Consider the following 24631-nt stretch of genomic DNA (forward strand, 5'->3'; position numbering starts at 1 on the left):
CCAAATGGAAAAACACCTCGTCAATTTTATACAATGTAAAATAACCCACAAGTAGCGTAAGTCCTCTAAGGATCTTAAATGGCAAAGTTCAGAATCTTAATAAATTTGCACTTCTTAACATTTAGAAACCTAAATATAATAGGAGACTAAACATGAAACAAAGAAATAATTTCTTCAAGAAAACTACATAGCAACAAGCATTATTTAATAGCTAAAACAGTTTATAACTGAAAATTAGCATTATATTGAAGGCTAAATACTCACAGTAGATACAAGTTTTGTAGTTTGTGTATTTGTAGCAATTACTGTGGCACTAGCCACACTCCCTGCACTAGGAGAACCAGAAGAGGTAGCGGGTGCACTAGTGGTCATAACAGGTAGAGTAGAAGACTGTGCAGCTCTATGGTGACCCTGCTGAGATGAAACTGCTACACTATGGCTTAATGATGTTGACGGTAAAGACGACGGCGGCAAACATGGAGGCGTGTTGCTCGGGGCATTATTGTGGGCTGGCAGAGTGGGAGGAACAGCTCCCATGCTGGATTCTTTCAGATTTGCAGTAACAGCAGTCGTAAGAGTTGTGGAGGCAGCAGTAGCAGATAGATGTGGAGCACATCCAGCTGATTGCATGAGAGAATTTGCATGAGGCTCTGAAGACTTTGCATTGTCTGCATAAATTCCAGTATTTAGCTTAGTGGTTGCACTTGCATTTGAAGAAGTAATCCTGCAGAAACAAAAGAGCCATATTAAAACGATTCATTTATTACAAGCACACACACAATACGAAAAATCAGATACAAAATGTTTCTGTATGAAAAGAAATACTAACTTTGTTGGAGCAATAGGCTGGCTAATAGCGGCAGGTACAGGAGGTGTTGAAATACAGGTTGATGGAGTTGAGACTGAAGCACTTAATGGCAATGTTGGGGTGACAGCTGGAGCAACAGTCAGAGTAGTAGTGCAGCTGACAGCAGTAGCTGGTGTCAACAGAGGAGCTGCAACTGCAGAAGATGTATCTTTGTTTACCGGTGATTGTGCTGGAAGCTGGTTTGAAATAGCTACTTCAGCAACAGTATTCAGTGAAGATACAACAACTGCATTATTGGTATTGGTGGTACCAGGGGAAGATGTGGCAGTCACCATAGGAGCAGTGATCACAGATTCTTTAACCAATGGCTTAGCAGTACCCCGCACTACATCTGACAATTTATTCTCAAATTTTTCTCCTGATGCTGCATTATTCTGGTAAAAGATAAAGCATTTAATTTGATGAAACAAAACCATTTAAAATAAGAAAAATGCAGAATGTAAATTTCATAAATTCTATACATTATTTCAACTTTTCATCACTCCACTTCTAGCTAATGTACAATTTCAACAAAGCTTTATAATATTGTGTGTTTAGTAAACATGGTCAAAGATTACAACACCAATCACTATTCCTGATTTTCACAGAAAACACTGGCCCACAACACAATTTACCTCCTGATGCTCAACCATTGGACTATTTTTTAATTTTTATCAGAGAGTTTTTTTTGAAAATGTTGCAGAGAAAACAAACAAATATGCACAACGTTTAATTTCTATTCACGGAAGAAACGATCCACTATGGCAACCAACTTATACTGAGGAAATGAGAGCGTTTTTCACAATATCATGTTTGGTGTTAATCAGCATCCTTGACTGTGGAACTACTGGAGTCTTGATATAAGGTATGGCGATCCATATATCTCAAGTATAACATCGAACACGAGGTATTCGAAAATATCTCAGTACTTGCATTTAAACTGATTCTGCTAATGCCCCCAGCAAAAATGACCCAAACTACGATCCCCTGTACAAAGTATGTCCTGTAATTGATTTACTTGTTAATAATTATAAAACTGTGTATCTACCTGGGAAAAATCTCAGTGTAGATGAAACCATGATAGGCTTTAAGGGCATGCCTGCCAAACCTACTAAATGGGGGTATGGGAAGTTTGTGAATCAGAGACTGGATATTGTGTAAAAAATATAATAGAAACAGACCGCATGGATTGGGACATGATGTTGTATGGTCTCTTACCATTTTACAAATGCAAAAAAAAACCCCAAAAAACATTTTAGTTACAGCTTTCAAAGATAAAAGACAGATTTTATTTTGTCTTCTAATGAACAACCTGGTGCTGGAACTGAGGAGAAACCCCTAGTGAATATTTGTTACAGCAAATATATGGGTGGGGTTGATAAATCTGACCAATATTGAGCATATTACCCAGTTGGTCAACCTGGGAAGAAATGGAGGTACATTTTGTGGTTTTTAGTTAATTTAACTATAGTAAATTCATATATTGTATATGTAAAAAGCCACAAAGTACCTCTGCCACTAAAGGACTACGACCACTTGAAATTTTGGGTTGACATCACATCTCAATTATGTGAGGGCTTTTCTTCTAGAAAGCACAGAACTGGGAGAAAAGCAAAATTAACTGAGGGAGAAAATATTGACTTTCATAAAGTCAAAAAGATAAATAGAAGGAAAAAAGTTTGCAGACTGTGTTTGCTGCAAAAAAGAAAAATTGCAAAAGGGTATCAGACTGAGACTTCGTATATGTGTTCCTTTTGCAAAGTGCTCTTGGACAGTTTCATGACAGAAATATGTCATAACTATATAATTTTGTATAAATAATATGTGAAAGTGAGAAATACATATTGATTTTCAGTATGTTACACATCTATATTTGTCTCACCTATTAATGAATTTTTTTTTATTAGATGCATTCTGTTATGAAAAAGAATTTGTTCAATTGTAAAAGAGCACATAGTGAATGGTATATTGACTAGTAAAAGAATTTTGGGATCTAGTTCAAAACGGGGGCGCCAGTATTTTCTTAATGAAACACTTTGAAACTTGGGACACTGGTAGAATGTGTCATATAAAACATCTTTTTCTCTTAGTCTTCTTAAGAAAAATTATTATATTGCAACTTATTTCATGTTAAAGTTGTCGTATTTCTGTAATTTCAACCAATGACTGACGTCCATTCAGCCGAATACAGTAAGTGCTGACTACGTAAACAAACGATTCTGGCGGTGATAAAATTATTATTTCCTTGTCAAAAAATGGCTGAAGCATATTGGCAGTAGCTAATAAACCTTTCTATTATAGGCACAAGGCCTGGTTTTTGAGGTTAGGGTTAGGGTAAATGTTGTACACATACAGTTCAGGCAGATGTTAACGAAATTATATTAGAAGGAAAACGAACATACGTGTGTTGCCTCTCTGCAAAATGTCAGAAGTAATGGAGATTAAATACGCTTTACACCGCTTAAACTGCCAAAGGAGTAACTGTAAACAGCTGAATACTTGTCAGTGATTGGTTGAAATTATCGAAACGACAATTTTTTACATGAAATAACTTTGAATACAAAATTTTTTTTGTTCTATAACACAAAATAGATAAGTATACGAAGTTTGAAAGTCTTTCGGTACCAAAAACACTACATAAAACATAAATGAAAACTGGTGCCCCCGTTTTGAACTAGATCCGAATTTTGTACTTTATTTTCAATGAAAACGTTTGAAGGAAATATAGAAAAAGAATAAAATCTTGTACCAATTACACCTGTCTTTTAATTAATTCAAATTAATGTACCTCATCTTGAAAAGTGTAAAATTGTTGACAGTTGACATCTGGGATAATTTTAGTAACAAATCAAACAGGTAAGATGTATTAAGAATATGAATATGTTTATTCATAATGCTATTGTTTTTACACCTGCTAAATTTACCTGCCCATAAAAGTCAAATTTAGTCAGAAAGATCAGCTAAAATTATGTAACTAAAACCACTGGCATATAAGCAGCCATTTACAAAATTTCAAATCTGTATGTAGAAAATTAACAAAGTTACAAGCAAATATTGTGGACACCCCACTTGAACCTGAATAAATCAAAATTAAAGTAAACAGATAAGCATTACATTTGACAAATTAATTTTAACAATAAAGGGTTAAATGGTCAAAACTGTGTAGCTGTTCACTTACTTGTGATCCTGGTAATGGTGGGAACGAATTAGACTCAAATTCAAATAATGGCTCGGTAAATTTGTTATTGGTAGATAATTGTGATGAGGTTTGGCGCTAAAAAACAGAAAGGAAAATGATTTTTTTTTTAAATTTAAAATACTAATGATTTATATTAAAATATTTTATTACAAAGTACAAAAGTAATACAAAATACACTCACAGATAATTTAGAATTATCGTCCTCTCTTTTTCTCCGGTTTTTATAAATTTTCCTGTAAATGTACAAAAGGGGGTATGAATTAATGATATAAAATATAGGGGATTTTGGAACAATGACTCACACAAGGTCATAAGTTCTAATGCCAAACTACAAATAATATCCCAAATTTTCTTGGTATTAACTTTAGAAGATACGACAATAATAAAAACAAAAAATGATAATATGGAGTGCTGTTTCCCTATAGAGTTCAATCTATTATATCAATTTAGGAAACCAAATAACCAAAGTATATAACATAATGAGGGAAACAATAATCTCTGGTGCCATACCTCTGTGGTTGTGGGGCTGTAGAATCTTTACTAGAATCTGATAAGTGGCTGATAGGCATTGAAGAACTGGAGTCTACATTGGTAGATGAGTGAGTAGTAGTAGTAGTAGTTGTAGCACTACCCCCGGTTGTGCTAGAATGATGATGGTGGGCTGTATGACTGTGATGACAATTGTCAACACCTTTCCGGTTGGGAAACAAAGGTGGTGTCACATGGGTATTTTCTGTACTCCTTGGACTGGACCGATGAGCATTTGGATTCTGGTGACGATCATGAGGTAACCGACTATCGCTACTGGCTCTCTCTTGATTAAGACGATTTGGCTTTGCAGTACGACTAAGGGAGGAGGAAAAAATTTAACCTGATAAATGCTGTGATTGATAATTTCATTTTAAATTTGTCTCTGCCTATATATATTTGTCTTATGTAAGAATGCAGTTGGGGGAAAAAAGCGCTACATTAGTGGACATTCACTGGAATTTAGGAGTGTACTCACTGAGAGGAATTATTAAAAACTAAATATCCACTTTTCTAAAAATCTTATTAAGTATTTAGTATTGCAATTCTGGGAGTTAACTATTAGTTCATGTTAGTTTTGACTGTATTAAAGGAAGAAGCTATTTCAACAATGTATTGTATCAAGTTTGTATGTACATGTGTGTGTGTGTGTGTGTGAAACAAATGTAAAGTAATTGGATTTATTCAGATTTGAATTAACAATGCATCTCATAGATTTGAGACTTTGCTGATGTGACTATTTTTAGAATGACATTGTAGGGTTGGTGTGAAAGGCCAGATATGGCAAGTATCAACATAAAACAGGCAGAATATTTGGACCAGATATGGCCAGTTTGAATGCTAAATGGTTAAATTAGTTTAGAAAACGCTAATAACAGTCTGGATGATTTAGACTGTCATAACTATCTTTAAAAACGAAGATGTTAATTTAGTCCTAGATTACAATGGATTATTGTGGCTTGAAAGGTCTTGCATGATTGGGACTGGCTTAGGGGCTTAAACAAAAAAGGAAAAAGTTAGCAATGCTGAAAGGACAAAAAATACAGAAACTATATTGGGTGTGTGTGCGGATTGAACTTGTAACCATACGCTCAATCCAACAATCTACCGTGCCTCCAGTGATAACAATACATTTAAATCTAACCATGATAATAAGCTGGGTGTCTAGTTCTCTCTCCACAACCATATACAGCAGTTTCCACACTAATATATAGTGTCACAGTAGATAATGTGTTTCAATTTTATCAATGGTTTCTAAAGAAAATAGTCCATAAACCTTAAAGAGTAAGTTTGTTGAGATTATAAACACTGATCTACTCAGCACTACAGAAATTGAGTTCAATAATGTAGCACATATCTAGACATAGTCCATAAGCTTTATTCAATACACTTCTGTCCTAGATATCATTTTCAAACCAAGTTCTGGTTACACAAGAGTTTAATCATTTATACAGAAAATTTACTATCTTGGTAATTGCAACAGAACCATCACGAAATATGGGAATAGTTTACATTAACTGCACAATGTATATTCTAATAATTAATCCCTTCTCCAGTTTTACTCTGAAAACGTATAACATTTATGTGGATAAATGACAAACATTACTACTGTTATGCCTAAATGTTAACATTCATTAAGTAGGGTCAGGATTGACAACAGCTCTACAAGTTATAGAAGTTAAATGTGTCACACTCATCAAATAAAGCACAATCTACTTGCTTCAATTTCTAAAGCTGAAAACTAAGTAGCCCTCCATATTAGGCCAATCTCAGAAAAAATACAATCCTCTTCTTAAGTGAGTTAAAATTTTAAAATTTACATGCAGTGGAAATAAAAATAACAAACTGCTAATAAAGCTCTACAGGCAAAATTGAAACTAGATGCAATTATCATTACTACATAAGAGTGAATCCTCATTTTGTGCTGCTAAAATGCAATTTAAGAACTAAAGATAGCGGACATATTTATACTTTAACTATAATTTTCATTATGAGTAGATAATACTTACCCAACACGCATATTTGGAAATTGATGTCTACCAGGAGTGTTTAGTTTGACACCTGTTGCTTGGTATCCATTCATTGCAAATACCTTAAGAAATGAAAATAATTCTTAAAGAAAATAAATTCTAGAAATATAGATAAAATTTAAGTAACCAATGAATAAAGATAAAACACAACGATTAGCAGTAGAAATTTATTTGAAGCCATGATAGATAAAAGTTTTAAAAAGATTTTTACCATGCTAGGATCCATTATGGTGTGACCAGCTGGTGGCCAAGAAGGCATGACAGGATAATATAACTATAAAAGGAAAGAAGAAAAAAAAAAAGCCATTAAGCAAGAAACAATCATGAAGAATTCTCCCCACTTGCTTCAATAGTGAAGCTTTCTGTAACTCTTTGACTGACTTCCCTTCGAAACCACCACTTCCTCACCTCTAGCACTACAAGCATGACCTGAGCTGCAAGTTGAAACACTTGCAAGATTATAATGGACTAATCCCAATTATGCATGGATAATCTCCTGAATTTAAAATTTCACTAAAGAATTTTCCTTGTCATTAAAAATTGATTTTTTCCTCTCATTTTGGTATTTATATAGAGCAGTATTTCTCAACAATCTTTATGCCATGCTCCACTTCAATAGGGGAAGAAAAGCAACCATGATGAATGAATGAATGAGGGAGAGAGATAGGAGAGAAGAGAGAGTGGGGGGGGGGGCATATTGTGAAGAAAAGTTCTGATTAAAACTAAGTTTTATTCACTCATTACTTTGGCTCCATTCTAAAGTAACTCATACTACACCAAAATATTGCCATAACCCACCTTCAGAAACACTGATCTAGAATTAGTTGTCATTCTGAGTACAATCTCAGTATCCAGCACACTGGGCAGGTTTCTCTCACCATGACCTTAGGCTGACCAATACCTTGTAGGTGGAATTTGGCAGAGAAACTAAGGAAGCTTCTCATATATGAATATATAAATATGCATGCTGATTTGCATTGCTAGTGGATAGAAATATGAAGAAAACTGGAGCATCAAATTAGACATTCCTTACTATTAAAAGTGCAGTGGAAGTAGTGATCAGCATGTTGGGAATCTGTAACCAACAACACTGTTGTCACAAATTCAGATTTAAAAAAAAAACTAAATAGAATAAGAGAACAAAATTATTTTTACAGCATATACTGCAGAATTAAAACACTGGGAATTTTAGCCACAAATGTCATACCTGCCCCAAAAGAATCCTTCCCTTCACAAATGGATTGTGAACTAGATTGAATTCATGAATCTCAAAAAGGTTCTGTGAAAGGTGCATCTCCTTCTTCAAGACACACACACACACACACACACATACTCAAAAACTACTACAATATTGAGATGAAAGAAAACCAAGTTATACACACTGAAATATTTATCAGTTTTTAGCCTCTTATTTGATGGCTTTTTTTTTTTTTTTTTTTTTTTTTGCATAAAAAAAATTTCGCTTATCTATACAAGTTTCATTTCTGAGAATCAATGACAACGTAATCACTACTCAGATTTTTTTAATAAATTTGGTTTATAGTCTTTACTTGGCAATATAAAGGAAACGTCAAATCATATTTTGCATTATGTGCTGATTAATAAATAATGATAATGTAAAGCTGAAATTCCTGCAGCATAGTTTCAAAGCCTGTCAATATAATGCATTACATTATATTTCATTTTAAATCCTTTTTAACTTACAAAGTATACTTTAAAATCAAAATACATTTTTCAGAATTGTGACATACTTACTTGCTGAAAATTTAAATTTGGTACATATGCAGCATATCTTTGTGTTGAATTGTAAGCTTGCTGTTCAAACTGCGGTTTTAACCCATTTCTCGGTACATATGTTGACCGTATTAAGGGTTTAGCTTTTATTCGAGCCTGTTCACAATACAAAATTCAACAGTTTAATATGATGATATGCAAAATACAAGTGCATAACTCTTCTTAATATTTTTCCTACACAAATATATATCAAGAATAATGGCTGAGGCAAGGATGGTTTGACACTGGTTATGTGAACACAATGAGTCTGTACCATAGTGAGAAACAAATAATTCCGGAAACTGCAAAAACAAAAATTTGCAGGATAAAAAAAAATTCACCAAAACTATCCTGAAATAATCAGTTGCAGAATTGATGACAGAAAAAATTGATAAAGATAGTGCAATTCCTATTAGGCTCACCCCATAAAGTGAAGTCGTTGTACTGATCAAATAGGTCATAAGATTGTTTTTATCTAAATGACCTAATTAGTATTGGGGGTTGTTGGAGTGGAGATATATCTAAAATAAAGAAATGGAGGGGTTTCAGACTAAATACCTCTGCTAATGAAGAAAGTTACTTTAAATGAAAGGTAAGGACAGAAATTAACATTACAACTAGTAGTAGTAGTAGTAGTAGAAGAAGAAGAGAACATGGTGTGAATGAAGGTAAGTAGTGTAATCTGATTTGGTTCAATCTAAGGAGATAGGTAGAAGTTGCTTTTATAAACTGATCAATCTTTCAGTATGAAGCAGGTTACCAGGAAATTCTGGTACGTAAATTTGTGTCTAAACACTTACCATTATTGGTTTTCCAAGAAAAGACTTTACTTCTTCACGTAGATATTGATAGGCTCTTTGAGCATCTTCATCAGAGTCAAAAGTCACATACCAATTATCATTGTGCGCAAATTCACAGCTAACGAATTTGGGGCAATTGCTACCGGAAAATAGAGTTTCAACATCCTATAAGTGGAGAGAGACGAGAAGTTATAAAAAAGATAAGCAAAATTCATAGGCACATTATGACAAGTAATATATTCTAAACAACAGTAGCATTAAGCTCATATCGTCAAACCTAGCAAAAAATGAATTTTTACTATCTTCAGAGTAAAATTTAATATTTTTTAAACATATTTTCATTCAGAAATTAGTTTGGTTATTCTTTCAGTTTAATAGCCTGAATTGATAGAATATGCATTGAATTATTAAGAGAACCTTACTTGAACGGGAGTAGATGCTGGAATTTCGCGTAGTATCACAATACATCTGTTGTGATTAGGCCGCACCTTTTCACCTTTATCATCAACTTGTACATTCTGACACTCTATGAAGTAACATACAAAATCACAGTATAAATACAGTGGATATAGGTAGTAAATTTAACATTAAATGGGAAAATACAAAATGTTAACAATTAACAATAACAGGGTTTTATGATTGATATATTTCAAATAGTGTTTTTCTTACTAATTCAGCCAAGAAAAATTTAATATAAATTAAAGGAATTCACAGCAATTGAAACAGATATGAATTTTTCAGCAACTCACCTCGAAGAACATCCACAACCAGGTCGTGATTATTTGTCAATCGCTGAACCTGACTGAAATTTGCAACAGCCGATATAGCCACATACTGGTCAGCATCCATTTGTGACATTAAATATGTATCAGATGTCAAGTTTTCTCTGTAAAATGAAATTTAAGATCAATTTTAATTAAATTCATAAGCTTATATACAGTAATCTCTCTACTATTGTGGGTGTTACGTTCCAACCCCCACCCCCGTAATAGGTGAAAATCTGTGAAGTGGAAACAGTACTGTAGTGTATTTTCTTATTATTCTTACAATTTGTATATATTTATCTTATAAATGCAAAACAACACCATGGAGAAGTTGACATAAGCTTAAATAATGAACCATGGTATGGGAAGGCATTACTGTGCATGCACATTGTTTTAACATCCACTTTTTACAAGGAACAAACAATTTATTGAGGCATCCACCTCACCTGTTTCTAAGCAAGACAATATTTTGCCATTGCCAGATATGTTCCCACACAATACTGAAAATGATCAATTGTGCTCATTTGACAATAATACTCACAACAATCATGTGAAGACAAGACAAGACACACATTACACGACAGGCTTCTTTCAGTCTCTCTATATCAAATCCACTCAAGATTTTGGTCGGCTATGGTAACCGACAACCTACCATTTTACTAAGTTTCATTGTACCCATGGTCTTCGAAAGTCTGTGAAGACATGTTAAAGAATTACAGGGGACCGACATTCTGAGAAGGAAAGAAACTAAGCTTTACTGACTGGCAATGGGATCTTTGCGGCAATATAGGTGATGTGGGAAGAGAGACAACTCAGTCAAGACAGTCTGACTGGAGATGACAAGTGATCGACTAGCTCTGCAGTTATTTCAGTAACAACAGAAAGGTTAACACAGCTTGTATGTGTGTGTGATTTCATGCTTATCAGTTAAATGGCCAGCCTTTGAATGTGGTCAAGAATATCTAAGTGTGTAGCAGCAGTATACAATTTCTAATCAAAGTAATTTTGGGGGTTTGGGGTTATTTTGATTCCAAAGAGAAAGGTCCATTTTGAGATGCAAATTTTACTACATTAAGGATCTGCATTGCAAAGAAGTTTGATATTTGAAACAAATGCAATGTGAACTGGTCACGCATGCATGTTGCACTGTGATTTAAAAAAAAAAATCTATGCAATGATTAAACATTTCCTTTTTGTTATGAATAAGACACAATTGGCCAGACCTCCAATGGAAAATGTTCCAGGCTTCTGTTCATGGAGGGAGTAGAGATTTAGTATGAGGTACCTTAACTATCCATTCATATGTGCAAAAGACTGAGGAGGAATGAAAGATGGTGTTTTGTGGGAGTGGGCATTGTTGGAAGAGAAAGCAAAAAGGTCACTGATATATAAAAGGAAAATGGGGGGGGGGGCACTGACAGGAGGGGAGTAATGTGCATTGATCAAGTGTGGATCAAATAGAGCTTTATCAGCATTATGATAGCCTAATGTGACATGAAGCCAACAAACCAAGAGACAAGAGGCGGGTGGAGCCCCATAAGCAGATAGTTTTGACAAAAAACTTTATATGCCAAAGAGGGTAAAAACATTTGATGTTGAAAGCAACAACACATTCATCAACAGAGAGCTCATTACTAAATGATACAGAACACTATAGAATCTTATGACACCAACATTTTATACAAGCCTGCGAAAGTTAGCAAACAAAACAAGTGGATGAATTTATACCATATAAAATACTGAAAATAATTGCTAGTAACTCTGCTTACCAGTCCATGACACCACTTTAGTTCACATCAGAATTTTTTTTTAATAAGCAAATATCTCATGAATATTTAATGAACTCGTGTTTAGTTGAAATCCCACCCAAACCTTTATATGATTCACTCATTTCTATTATGCTGGCATTATCACTTTTATTTTGTAATATCATTACTTTTTTTTTTTTTAAATAGAAATTATCAATATAGAGCAAAGATAGCCAAATCCTTCTGATACCAACTCACCTGCACTCATACTTCTCTAATACTAACATCATGATCTAAGCTGAAACCCTTTATCAAAAATTCATTCTAATTCATGTTCCAAACACCAGTTTAACAACAAACCTATTTTACAAAAATTCTTGATTATTTTTTTTTTTAAATATAACAAAAAGATTAATTAATTCCTTCCATAACTTGCTTCTTTTTTTTCTTTTTCCTACTATTTTATATACATAACATGAAAAAGTAGTTTTAGATCAATTTATTGTCAACACCTTCAGCACTAACAAATATATTTTCCTAGAAATTTTTTATAAGCACAGAAACCCTAATTTTGCTACATCCAAGATACTCAAAAGAACAGTTAAGCATTCCCCTATAAATCTCTCTCTCCTATTGAACACATTGCCTATTATGACTGCATTCTTAGTACACTTTATGACTTTGTAAACTTATTCATAAATAAATTTGGGGAACTACAGTGATACAAAATTGGTTAAAAACAAAATAAAAAATACCTTGAGAAATAGTACTCCAATTGTGTCTTGAGCAACCGACGGATCTGCTCTTCAGACAGAGTCCCATCAAGCTGAGTTTTACTGTCATCTGGAAGAAAGTTAAACCATGGAGAAAACAAAATTGAAGAAAATTAAAATATAAGCATGAAATATTTTTTTTCTAGCTAGCTACAAATAGGTGGAGTGCTTCAAATACCAAATGGTAACTAGTTAAAAGATACTGTATTTGGTGGAATATAAGATACACTTTACAAAAAAAAAAAAAGTCTCAGAAAATCACCCAAGGCCCTATTACATACATTTTCCTGAACATGCACTGCTGAAATTGCGGTATGACTAGTATGCTTGTGCATATTTTATGCTATCAAATCCAATAACTCATAACTGCAAATGAGGAAAATGGACATCTGAAAAGTTTTGATTTCAATTATTGCAAGTGCAGTGTGAAAATTTTACAAGCAAATTTCATTTATCAATACTAGTATTAAGAAATTTTAACAGCTTCTTAGTCTAAATTGCTAGAGTAAATCTATTATTAATGTTTTTTTTGTTTTTTTTTACTTAGCATGAATTTCTAAAGAAAATATAAAAATGTCCAAAAGACACCTAAATGAAAGATATCCAGTCCCTAGAAGATTAAAGTAAATGAGGTAGAGATGATAATCTCCCTAGTTGTGCTGCAGTGATACATGAGCAAACTGGCTGTGTTGATGACAGAAGTGACATCTCCAGTTATAAAACCCAACCTTAACTGCAAACTTAAGTGTAAATGCATTGACAGTCAGCATAGTGCACATTGATTTATGTTGCAGGCATTTGTAGCGCAGACATGTGGAGCTCTGCTGTTTTGCATGCCTTTTCTGATACCAGTTTGCAAAAATGGGTGAAAAAACAGCAATGATACAATTACATAATTTTCTTATTTGCAATGGTCGAAATTGAACAAATACAGAATAATTATAGAGAAATACTGATGATTGATTAGCTACCAGCATATTTTATTGTCTGAATGTGATCACTTTATTTTGAAATTTAAGAGACGGCATACAGATTCTAGGATGTTATGTGTCTACACTCAAAGATTGGAACTCTGTATAACATGTGATTTTTCATTGCAAATTTGAATATTTGGTTATGAAGTGGAAGAAGTAGCTATTTCAGCAAGTTACAAAGGAGCAATGTCTCTAGACTGTGGCACAACAGAATGATTGATAAAGAAAGATTATAATCTTATTTTCTTGTACCCACTAGAACTCTATTAATTTTAACACATCAAAATTTTCATGAGAAACAACAGCAAAAATTAAACTTTCTGTAATTTGAAAGGGATGTATATATATATATGAGAACATTTTTCCATCGTTTTTGATTAATTTCACTTAAAATTAAATATTTCATGGTACATCTAATATTGTTCTCATATCGTTACCTTGAATCTAAGATTTCATAACTACTTTAATCACTTGAGCTCTACACTAAATTCAAATACCATGAACTGAACTTGTAGGCTTTTTGAGCACTAAATTCATCACAACCACATCCTTGTTCAATACCCATTCTCATATGGTTGTACCAAGACTTTGTAGTCAAAAGTTGAAGTCAGTAAAAATGTACAAATTGTAATATAATGAGCTAAAAATGTTCAGTTTCACAGATACTAGTTTGTTTGCTGCACCAAAATAAATGAAGTTTAAAGGATTTCTATGAAGGAAGATCTGGTAGAATCAATTCTGTTTCTTAGAGAATAATGCTAAATCTTCGATTTCAGATTTTTTTTGTTTTAACCTCTATTCTACAGATACATTGTTTCTTAAAATTTTGTAGGGCTAAACTTTTCAATATTTTGCAATATAATTTTTATTTCATTAATGTAAACCTTTCAGGTTACATTCACTTAAGTCTTATTCCATCAAAGCTTTAATATCGAAAATGAAACGTTACGCATCTGATTTTTAGTTTCATAAACAGAAGTCAGAGTTGGAATCAATGGTACCAAATGTGTTTTGTGTACTGACTCCACAGCCCTCGCTTACACCCAATTTTCTTCTTCCTTACAACATAAAAGGGGAAGATCTTGAATTTAAATGTATTAAAACTGAGTACACTACCTTGCAAGGCAACAGTTTCAGTTGTAGAATATATAATTGGATTACTGGTTGCTGCAATTCCAGTGGTCCCAATTATTGTCCCACTACTAGCAGCTGCAGAACCAGAATTACTACTCTGATCTGCTGCTGGCACTGTAGGTGAGGTTGTCAGTGTTCCGGGTGTGGCTGTAAACTCTGCAGATGTAGCTTGTAGTGGGGATTCAGCTGCAGTAGCGACTGTAGAGAATAACCCACCACCAGTCTCTAGCTTGTTTATGTCACCATTTGCAAAGTGGAAGTTTCCTGGGAAAATATTAAAATGATAGATAGTAAGAGAGAAAAGGTACTTTAACACAAGAATATACCTTATAAACAAAACAATGTTACTAGAGAAATTTCTTTAATAGTTTCCAAACAAGCATATTAAAAATCACAGCCATTAATGCTTAAAAGGAAATCTATTTCCCATAGGTTTCTTTGTAACATGCAATCCAAAAAAGGCTTCATGTCATGACCAAGATTTTCCAGAACACAATGTTTCCACAATGCAGGGGATGCCTGTACTAAGAACCTACTACCTCATGTCTTCTGTTACTGCCATTTATAGGTTTAAAACAAAATTCATTGTTACAGCAAAATGCTATGAAAAGCTGGTTACAAACCTATAAATTAAACTTAGAGAAATTTCTGCACAATCGTGGTTACAGTTAAAAATATAAAAAGAAAAAACATTACAAAACAAAAATGCCATTAAGAGAGAATACTAGGGCTTTTTTTTAACTCCCACCATTTTTTATTTTTATTTTCCATGTGAATCCAATTAAGTCAGAACTTTCTGACGCCCAGATGTACATATTTTCTGTAAAGAAGAGAATATACAACAAATGTTTGCTCTTTTGACCACACCAGCAAGGATAAAAGGTTAAGTCAAACCAGGTGAGATTTGAACTTGGATCACAAAGTGACAGCCAAATACCATTTTATCTGCCATCTACTGCTCTGATTATATTTAAAGTATTACAAAAGATTAAAGAACTATTTCATGAAAGCTATACAGATTCCCTACCAAAACAATATAATATACACATTTTTTTTTTGTTTAAATAACAAAAATAATTAGATCTTTGTTTAAAATGATCACAAGTTAGAATAAGGCAAATTAAAAAGAAAAATAAGTCGTTATCAATAATAAATGAAAATATCTCAATAACAAAAGTTTTAATTGTAAATACCAAATAGGAATAAAATGCACAAGCATAAAATAATACAAATGTTCACTGGAGGGTGGGAATTGCATAACACTGGTAACTTAAGAAACAGTAATATTTTGGAAAATGGATATTTTTAAGGAAGCCAACATGAGAAAATTGGTCAGTTGTTTTGCTTCAGCTCTAACTCAAATCACTTTATGACAATCCAGTTTTTTGATCACTTAATCCAGAATAGCTTTCCCCCTAAAACTAGAATTATAAGCTAGTGAGCAGCCATTTCCACCTTCAAATTACTTAAATCAGAGTTTCCTACATTCTATATGACTATCAATTGTCAAAGCCAGCAGGTATTTGCATCGCTCTGCAGCTGAATACAACACTTTTTTGTACTGCTTTGGCAAAGGAGTGGTGTCAGCTACAGGCTTTTCAAGGTTGGGGAATGATTGATACAGTTGATAATCAGTTAAAACACGAGTAAACTGTCATTTGCAGGAGAAACGTAGGCAGAGAGATAGGAGTAAAGCTTGACCAAGTGATTAGTGTGGGATGCTGGGTTACTGAGCCTACACAGAGTGGGACAGATATGCAGCAAAGTAGCTCAGGAACAGAGAGCATTGAAGTAGCAATGAGAAGGAAAGGGAAGGAGAAAAAAGAGCTAGAAAGCAGATGGTACACATGGATCAGAGGTTGTAGTGTGTTCATTATTTTTGCAAATCAGTAGAATCACTTCTATTTGGATGCAGATTCGGGATTTTTGCACAAGTGTCCCAGCTATAGAAGTAATTCCCTATTATTTCCTTAAGCTGCGTTAAGCATCATCAAGCAATAAAATCCTTTCTGATTTTGAAGGGGAATGTTGTTTTGGGACTAGCAGTTTTGCATGTGGGATATTAAAAAAAGATATGCAAGACATAGCAGTTACAGCAATTGTAAAACTTTTAGTAAAGGGGTAGGGATTTGTTCATGACAATAAAAAGTGAGATACAAGATTATTTCCTTTACTAGTGATTACATAATTTTTTTTTCCTTCTGAGTCTAAACACTATTGGATGAAAATGAATGTGATCATCACCACATTCCACACCTTTGTTTTGCCTACAAGAGCTTACTATTACATTTTTTTTTTACTTATTACAAAATTACAAATATATATATATACACACACATACATAGTTTTACTTGTCATTTGACTGTAGCCATGCTGGAGCACCACATTTAGCCAAACTTCGACCACAAGGCATTCTTTGTAAGCCTAGTACTTACTCTATCAGTCTCTTGTGCTGAACCACTAAGTTATGGGGATGTAAACACACCAACATTGGTTGTCAAGCAAGGATGGTGGGACAAACACAGACACACACACATATATATATACACACACACACACACACACACAACGAGATTCTTTCAGTTTCTGCCTGCCAAATCTACTCACAAAGTTTGGGTGGCCCGAGGCTATAGTAGAGGACACTCGCCCAAGGTGTCACACAGTGGGACTGAACTCCGAACCATGTTGTTGGTAAGCAAGCTACTTATCACATAGCCGCCACTGCACCTACATATAAAATTTATGCAAGTTCTCAGTCAAATCGTCCAACCCATGCTAGCATGGAAAGCGGACGTTAAACGATGATGATGAACAAACACTACAACTCTTGGTAGCCATGTAGTCTAGCAAAGTTGGAACTTCTATATTTATATTGCACAGCTGATGTCAAATTAAACATGGTATTTAAGTAAATAAAAAAGAAACAATATAGAAAACTGTATTAAAAAGAGAAAAACAAAACCAAAAAAAAAAAAAAAAAAAAAAAGGTTGAATATATCTAAGTTTAACTTTTGTATGATTCACTCTCATATTTTACCTTCAGTGTATCAAAAGGGCTTTTTGGCCATATTCAGCTGCTTAAGTATTTCTCTCAAACGTATTAAGATATTCAGGGCAAAGCTCCAAGCATTCATCATCATCATCATCATCGTTTAACGTCCGCTTTCCATGCTAGCATGGGTTGGACGATTTGACTGAGGACTGGTGAAACCGGATGGCAACACCAGGCTCCAGTCTGATTTGGCAGAGTTTCTACAGCTGGATGCCCTTCCTAATGCCAACCACTCAGAGAGTGTAGTGGGTGCTTTTACGTGACATTTTTGTTTGAAAACCTCAATTACTGGCAAATTAAAAGTGAAATGTCAATCTATTCAAATTATGTTCAAAACCTCCATATGAAATGAGTTATTTCCAGCACACACTAACTAGCCTGATCAATATCTTATATCTGGTAGACAGTGAAATTTAACGAAAGGTTCTCACTTTTTTCCATCGACAGTCATTTTCTGTTGAAGAATGGCTTGCCTTTCTGCTACATTGCAATATCTGTTCACAACTTCAGATAGCTACATCACTTTTGAGTACCTCATGAATTCATATAAATAATGTATTAACCTGTTTCTGCTGTCATCTACAATTACTTGATCTACCAATAAGCAAATGATAAGCTCAGTTTGTTTAACTGTTAATATGAATCTAGTTCCGTTTTAAGAACAAAATTTCAAGTTAATTTACATTCTTAAACACCAGCTTAATACTGGCACTCCGTTGCTTATGATGACAAGAGTTCCGGTTAATCTGATCAACAGAACAGCTTACTTGTGAGATTAACATGCAAGCGGCTGAACACTCCACAGGTACATGTACCCTCAACGTAGTTCTCAGGGAGATTCAGCATGGCAGTGAGTGTGACAAAGCTGGCCCCTTGAAATACAGGTGCTACACATTTTCTGTCAGCTGAGTGAACTGGAGCAACATGAAATAAAGCGTCTTGCTCAAGAACACAATGTACCGCCAGGAACCGAACTCACAACCCTACGATTGCTAACCAATGACTAAGCCATGTGCCTCCACAACCAGCTTAATAACTACCAAGTTATTTAACTTAATTCTTCATTATTTTCAAACTTTACTGCAAGAAAAGGAGTGTATTTCAACAGAAATAATAATAAGAGAGTTAACTTTGTTTAAAATTACATATGATGCACTTCATTTGCTTTTTATTGTAATATATAATTGCTTGTAAATTTCCTGTTAGCTGCTGAAATTATTTTATCACTAAAGTTTACCTTGCATGTCTCTCAAATTCTACATCCTATTTCTTTGGTCTACCAGTTACATACCAAGATAAGTGAGTAAAAACAAGAAATATATATTCTTTATGAACCAAATCTTAAATGTTAAATTTTGGATTTAAATGTTTATTCACCACAAGAAAATGGTTTCTTACATGACGTAATTCATTTGTTCATTGATTAAAAAAAAATGTGTCTGAAACAGCTGTAGTGAACCTTAACCCGTATGTGATTTTACTGGTACAAGTGTATCATAATCATCATTTAATGTCTGTTGTTCAGGCTAGCATGGGTTGGACAGTCTGACTGGGCTGGCACGCAGGAAAGCTGCACCAGACACCAGTCTGATTTGGCATGGTCTCCTATGGCTGGATGCCCTTCCTAATGCCAACCACTCCGAGAATGTAATGGTTGCTTTTATATGCCACCTGCCAACATGCACTGAGAGCTACCATTATGGAGAGAAGAGCATCAAAAGGGAGTCATAACCTACCACCCCTTCGTCCATGGATAACCATGTCACTTTTATAACTAGTTTAATTGCTAGTTTGATTTATATTAAAATAAGTCATATTATTTTGACCAAATTTCTCAATATGGTGAAAATAATCTCACCAAGACCTAGCCACATCAACTATGGTCCAGCCCCAGTGTACTTCTTATGTTGTACACATGAAAACACAGATGTAGCTTATAGAAAGTGCACTTTAGTAGCAAAACAAGTCTCACAGAAATGCTTGTATTTTGTAAGCAATGCTAGCTTTCAAATGCCCAATATTATATCATGATCATTGTTTTAATGCCCACTCTTCCATGTCTGCATGGTTCAGACAGAATTCATTAAGATTTTCTAGAGCTGAATACCCTTCCTGTCACCAACCCTCACCTGTTTATAAGAAGGTAGTATTTTTTATATGCCACTTTCCAACTGCTGCATGATGCCAAAACAAAAAGCCACAATCACTTCCACTCATGTATAAATATATTTCTGTTGAAAGTGTTGGGAGTTTGTTTGAGTTTCCATCTACCAAATCTAATCAAGGTTTTGGTCATCCTGGAATTATTGGTGCAATGCACATGTCCAAGATATTACAGAGAGGGAGTGGACTCTGAACCATATGGTTGGAAAGTAAACTTTTTAACTGCCCTGCCATGCCTGCACTTATGTGCATGCACGTGCACACACACAAATCTCATCATCATAATTTAAAGTCAGTCATCCATAATATGTCGAATGCTTTCAAAAGGATTTGTTGAGTCAGTTGACGGCCAATGGTTAATATACCTTCTTAATTACAATCACTGTACAGAGGGTACCAGATGATTTCTCATGGCACAAGAACTAGAGAGGCCACTAACTAACAAGACAAAGAAAAAGCCTCCTAAACTGACTGGTGGTGCAATGGAAAGTGGGGGTGGCTTTAAACCAGGTGATGAGGCTAAATAAAGTATGATAAATGAACAAGAACAGAAGTCTTGCTATATACAAAACACATGCCCACCCAACATTATACAAAGGTGGGAGTAGCTGGAAAGAGAGATAGGATCATGGTGACATGGAGACAGAATATACATTAAAGATGCAAAGATGGTGAGGTATAAGAGAGAATATGAGCAGAGGACAGGAACCAGTGGGCAGATGAGTTAGTAAGTATGTGAAGAGGGAGTGACAGATGGTTGAGATAGGGATAGAAATGAATGTAACGAATGAATGAACAAGAGTGATCCCGGAAGGTGGTAAGTGGTAGTACAGAAAGAGTGGAAAGCTGAAGTATAATAAACCTGTAGATAGTTATGGTTCATGGTGTGCAGGGTGGAGGAGACAAACAGTAAGAGATGGTAGCAGAGGAATGGAGAGATAGACACAGCAAGTGCTACACTTACACAGGCACAGTTGTTTCCCAACCACATAATTCTGGGTTTTGTCCCACTGTGTGGCATTTTGGCCAAGTGTCTTCTACTATAACCCCAGGCTGACCAAAGCCTTGTGAATGGATTTGGTAGACAGAAATTGAAGTGTGTGTATTGTATGCATGAATGTAAGCATGTTTTTCCTTGTCTTAACATCAAGTGATAGTTGTAAATGAGTGTCACCTGTAATACAAGCAGTATCATTCATTTCCAATACTCTGAGAAAGCATGCCTAACCATGAAGAATGGCCATCCAACATAAGCAAGAGGGATAATACTTGCAGTCAACAGACAAAGAAATGAAATAATTTCCTTTTAAGCTTCAAGTTATTTTTATTGGTAAGCAAGCAAAGAGAATATTTGGGCCAGATATGGCCAGTTTAAATGCAAAGGTGCCACACAGTGGGACATGGCCTTGTAGTTGGAATGCAAGCATCTCAATCACATACCCACAATTGCACCTATCCTTTTAGTTTTAGAATTAGAACTAAAATGTTCAAGCTGGAAACAACTTTTTTGAATTATGAAAATTCTCATGCATTTTTAAGTAGCCAAAAGTATCTGGAAAGACACCTTGTTTAAATATTTAAAAATAGTATTGCTCACCGTCAGTACTAATATCATCCCACTGATGAATGTCCTGTTGTTTACTTAAAAACACAGTTGCATTAGGGTTTAATCCAGCGCTCTTCTGAGTGACCTATCAAAACAAGACAAAAATTAGTCATATATAGAGATCAAATCATATACAAATAATTAATACATTTTCAAAAAAAAATCTGAAAGTGATTTTTTAAAAAATGTTCACTTATAATAAAACAAGTGTTGCTTGCCCAACATAAAAACTGCTTAGTGTAAGAAAACAGCCTTATAACCTAATTGGTTTAACCCTTTTGATACCAACCTATCCAAAATTGCCCAAGAAAAATTTTAGTCAAAATTATTAAACCACCCCAAAACAGTCATAATAACCTATTCATATTTTAATGAGGATTGCAGCAGAAAATTCATTAGTCTATTCATGAAAATACATGGTCTCACTATGTAAAGACTTGAGCTGCACTATTTGCCTTTATTGTGCATGATATCTGAGCACAATCAAGCAAACTGGAGATAATCTATACAAAATATTATATAGTAAAATTTATGAGCTTGGATTAAATTTGTATACCATGGTGAATGAAAGATACCAATGTTTCAAAAGTAACCTGTACCTGAACTAATTTCTCTTTCAGAAAGGTCAGTCATAAAAACTTAGTATCCTTAAACTCCATTATATTGTTAAAATGGTCACGAATATAATGCTATATATAATAAAAGTCTATTGCTATATTTGAATTATTTAAAAATAATTCTTTTCCTTTATTGAAATAAACTGTATGGTGCTGCAGCACGGCCACAGTCCAATAACTGAAACTACAGAAATCATAGACAAGACCATGTCAGTAATATCTACTGCATTAGTCACTATATCAGACTTGGGCAACCTTTTCTCAAGAAGTGGGCCATCTAAGATATGGTTCATCATCTGGTGGGCTGCTCCAAAAAATTCAAGGCAGTTTTTCATAAGGAATGCAATTCAAGGAGTCCCGTGGACCACAGGGTACACATGATTGCATTATACACTGCTCAGGATTCTTTCTTCATGTATGACACCTCCTCAGGGGTTTGAGGACACTGGATCGCAATCAGTTAACAACTTGCATTTGTCAATTTTTTTTTTAAACTTCTCAGCATAGGGGGTAATGGCTCCCATAATTATGGCCACAGTAAAATGGATGGTATTAGCAAATATATTACAACACTTAAATGAGAAAAAAGATTATTTTGTCCAGATATTCACATCACCATAAACTCCAGTTATGATGCAAAATCAGCAGCACTAAGGCCTTTTTCACTAACATCATTCAGCGCTGTATGTTGAAAGGAATATCCCACACTGACAAGAGAGAAGGTACAGTATAAAACTCACCAAGGGTAGCTCCACAATGCCATTTATGTACCTCACATAGTGAGAGCAAGACACAAACTAACTGATCATTGAGAAGGGAGCTGCTTGATGCTACACTGAACCAGCAAAACTGTTGGTCTGTCCTGATTAGAATTATGCAGTAGTGGAACTACATTCCATGTTGTTCCAATCATTGTGATTGGCCGCATTCTGGTGAGCAATGAGGCTAACATAAACCTCAACGGCATGTACAGTCTCAAGCTTGCCGTCTACATTTGGCTCATGGACAACTGCACCACACTAGTGGGGAAAATGAACCAACAATGCCAAAGTCATGCAGAGAATGGAGTTACTGAACCTCAAGTAAAGTTGTTTGTTGCCAACTAAAATACTGAAAATGAAAATCTTATGAGCCAAAACTGCCCATATTTAAATTTTAAAATAATAAATCTTAGAAGAGTTAAACTATCCAGTGTCAAATGTATTGAAAATGTGAGGTATAAACAAAAGAGTATGGCTGAAAACAAAATATACAGAGATTATATATCTATGACTTCCAAATACAATAATCTTTAGAAATTCCTATTTTTCTCTAACAAATTTTTATCATAGAATCATTCTGAATATATTGACAATTACAGGATTCTACTTAAATTCAGTTTAGCAAATTACATGAACAAAAGACGATCCATAGAGCACATTCTATAACGTCAGTGATATAAGTTCCGTGTCAACAGATGGTAAAAATACAGGTTACACAACGAGAGTTAAAAAAACAAAAATCTTACTCTGCTAAATAAAAATTTAGGGATAGGAATATATGACATCCCTCAAAATAAATTAACAATGGAATCCAGTCTCAACCAACTGGCAGAGATGCCACCAAAATAAACCAGTCATACATAATGTCTTTAGATAAAACCCTATGAATGTAAACAAAGATCGAAAGAACTGATGCAATTATTGCACATAAGTACCCTTATTTAGAATATTTGGAACAGTTAGCTACTAATTGTATCTGATGCAGAGGCAAATAACCAAGCACAAATCAGTTATCATTTGAAAGATAAAATTTCAATTGATGTTTTACAACTAATTAATGTTTAAAAAAAAAAATCAAATTCCTAATTTTCATCTTTTTTTTTTACAATCTTAGTTTTACTGTTTAATACCAACTATAAACATATTTTTATATCTTGTTTATTTAGGGTGAGGGTGTTCTGGAGCATCTATCCATTTGTATACATGTAGCGAAAATGAAATTTGTACATTTTTTACACATTATAGATAAACTTAGAAATGGAAAGAACAAAGTCGTAGAGAAAGTTTTCGTTTAAAATACAAAAACTATATCCAAAATCATGCACTCAGACCTTTTTTTTTTAATTTTTTTTTTTTTAATACACTTCCCTTCCTCTCTCCCCTGAAATTAAATATTGTCAACACTGGAAAGATTAATATCTTGAGGAAGAAGACAGTTTAACAGAAAATTTATTTATTAGGATTACATTATTAATCTTAATAAAATTAAGAAAATATAAACCCCACTCCACCCACTCATCCTCACATACAAGAAGAAAAGCAACCTGTAAAAGTTATTTAAAAAAACCAACTGGAAATAATTTCACAATTTTTAGGTCATCAATAAGTTTTAAAATTAAAACATTTGTTTTAATGCACAACAACTTTTAAAAAATATATTGGTATTTTTAAAAGGGCCATCAGCAGTCATCTCACAAAGAAACAAGAAATTTGTAGCTATCCCTAAATGACAAACTGCCACATCTCATTTTAATCAACACTGGAAAATAAATTTTCACCCAATAACCCAGTTTAGCCCCCCCCCCCCCCCCACCTGAACAAAGGATTTTTTTATATTAAAAATTTTTTGCATTTATATCAAG

General features: G+C 34.1%; 1 protein-coding gene across 6 annotated transcripts in view; it reads right to left on the reverse strand.

Moving 5' to 3' along the window:
• The window catches only part of LOC106871491 (uncharacterized), a 63217-nt gene that overhangs the window by 3529 nt on the left and 35057 nt on the right, over positions 1-24631 (reverse strand). For 3 of the 6 annotated variants that reach the window (XM_052970996.2, XM_089359142.1, XM_052970992.2), the window contains 14 exons: positions 21383-21476; positions 14553-14834; positions 12445-12532; positions 9927-10063; positions 9600-9703; positions 9178-9342; positions 8360-8494; positions 6816-6878; positions 6584-6666; positions 4557-4892; positions 4228-4279; positions 4026-4121; positions 830-1242; positions 265-724 (listed from right to left, as the gene is read on the reverse strand). In XM_052970996.2, the coding sequence (XP_052826956.1) occupies positions 265-724; positions 830-1242; positions 4026-4121; positions 4228-4279; positions 4557-4892; positions 6584-6666; positions 6816-6878; positions 8360-8494; positions 9178-9342; positions 9600-9703; positions 9927-10063; positions 12445-12532; positions 14553-14834; positions 21383-21476 (2508 nt within the window). The remainder of the gene's footprint in view (positions 1-264; positions 725-829; positions 1243-4025; positions 4122-4227; positions 4280-4556; positions 4893-6583; positions 6667-6815; positions 6879-8359; positions 8495-9177; positions 9343-9599; positions 9704-9926; positions 10064-12444; positions 12533-14552; positions 14835-21382; positions 21477-24631) is intronic. The other 3 variants (XM_052971005.2, XM_089359143.1, XM_052971003.2) reach the window with 1 other exon arrangement.

The sequence above is a fragment of the Octopus bimaculoides genome, chromosome 1 (genome assembly GCF_046866305.1).
Source record: "Octopus bimaculoides isolate indiv1 chromosome 1, ASM4686630v1, whole genome shotgun sequence".
In the NCBI taxonomy this organism is placed as follows: Eukaryota; Metazoa; Mollusca; class Cephalopoda; order Octopoda; family Octopodidae; genus Octopus; species Octopus bimaculoides.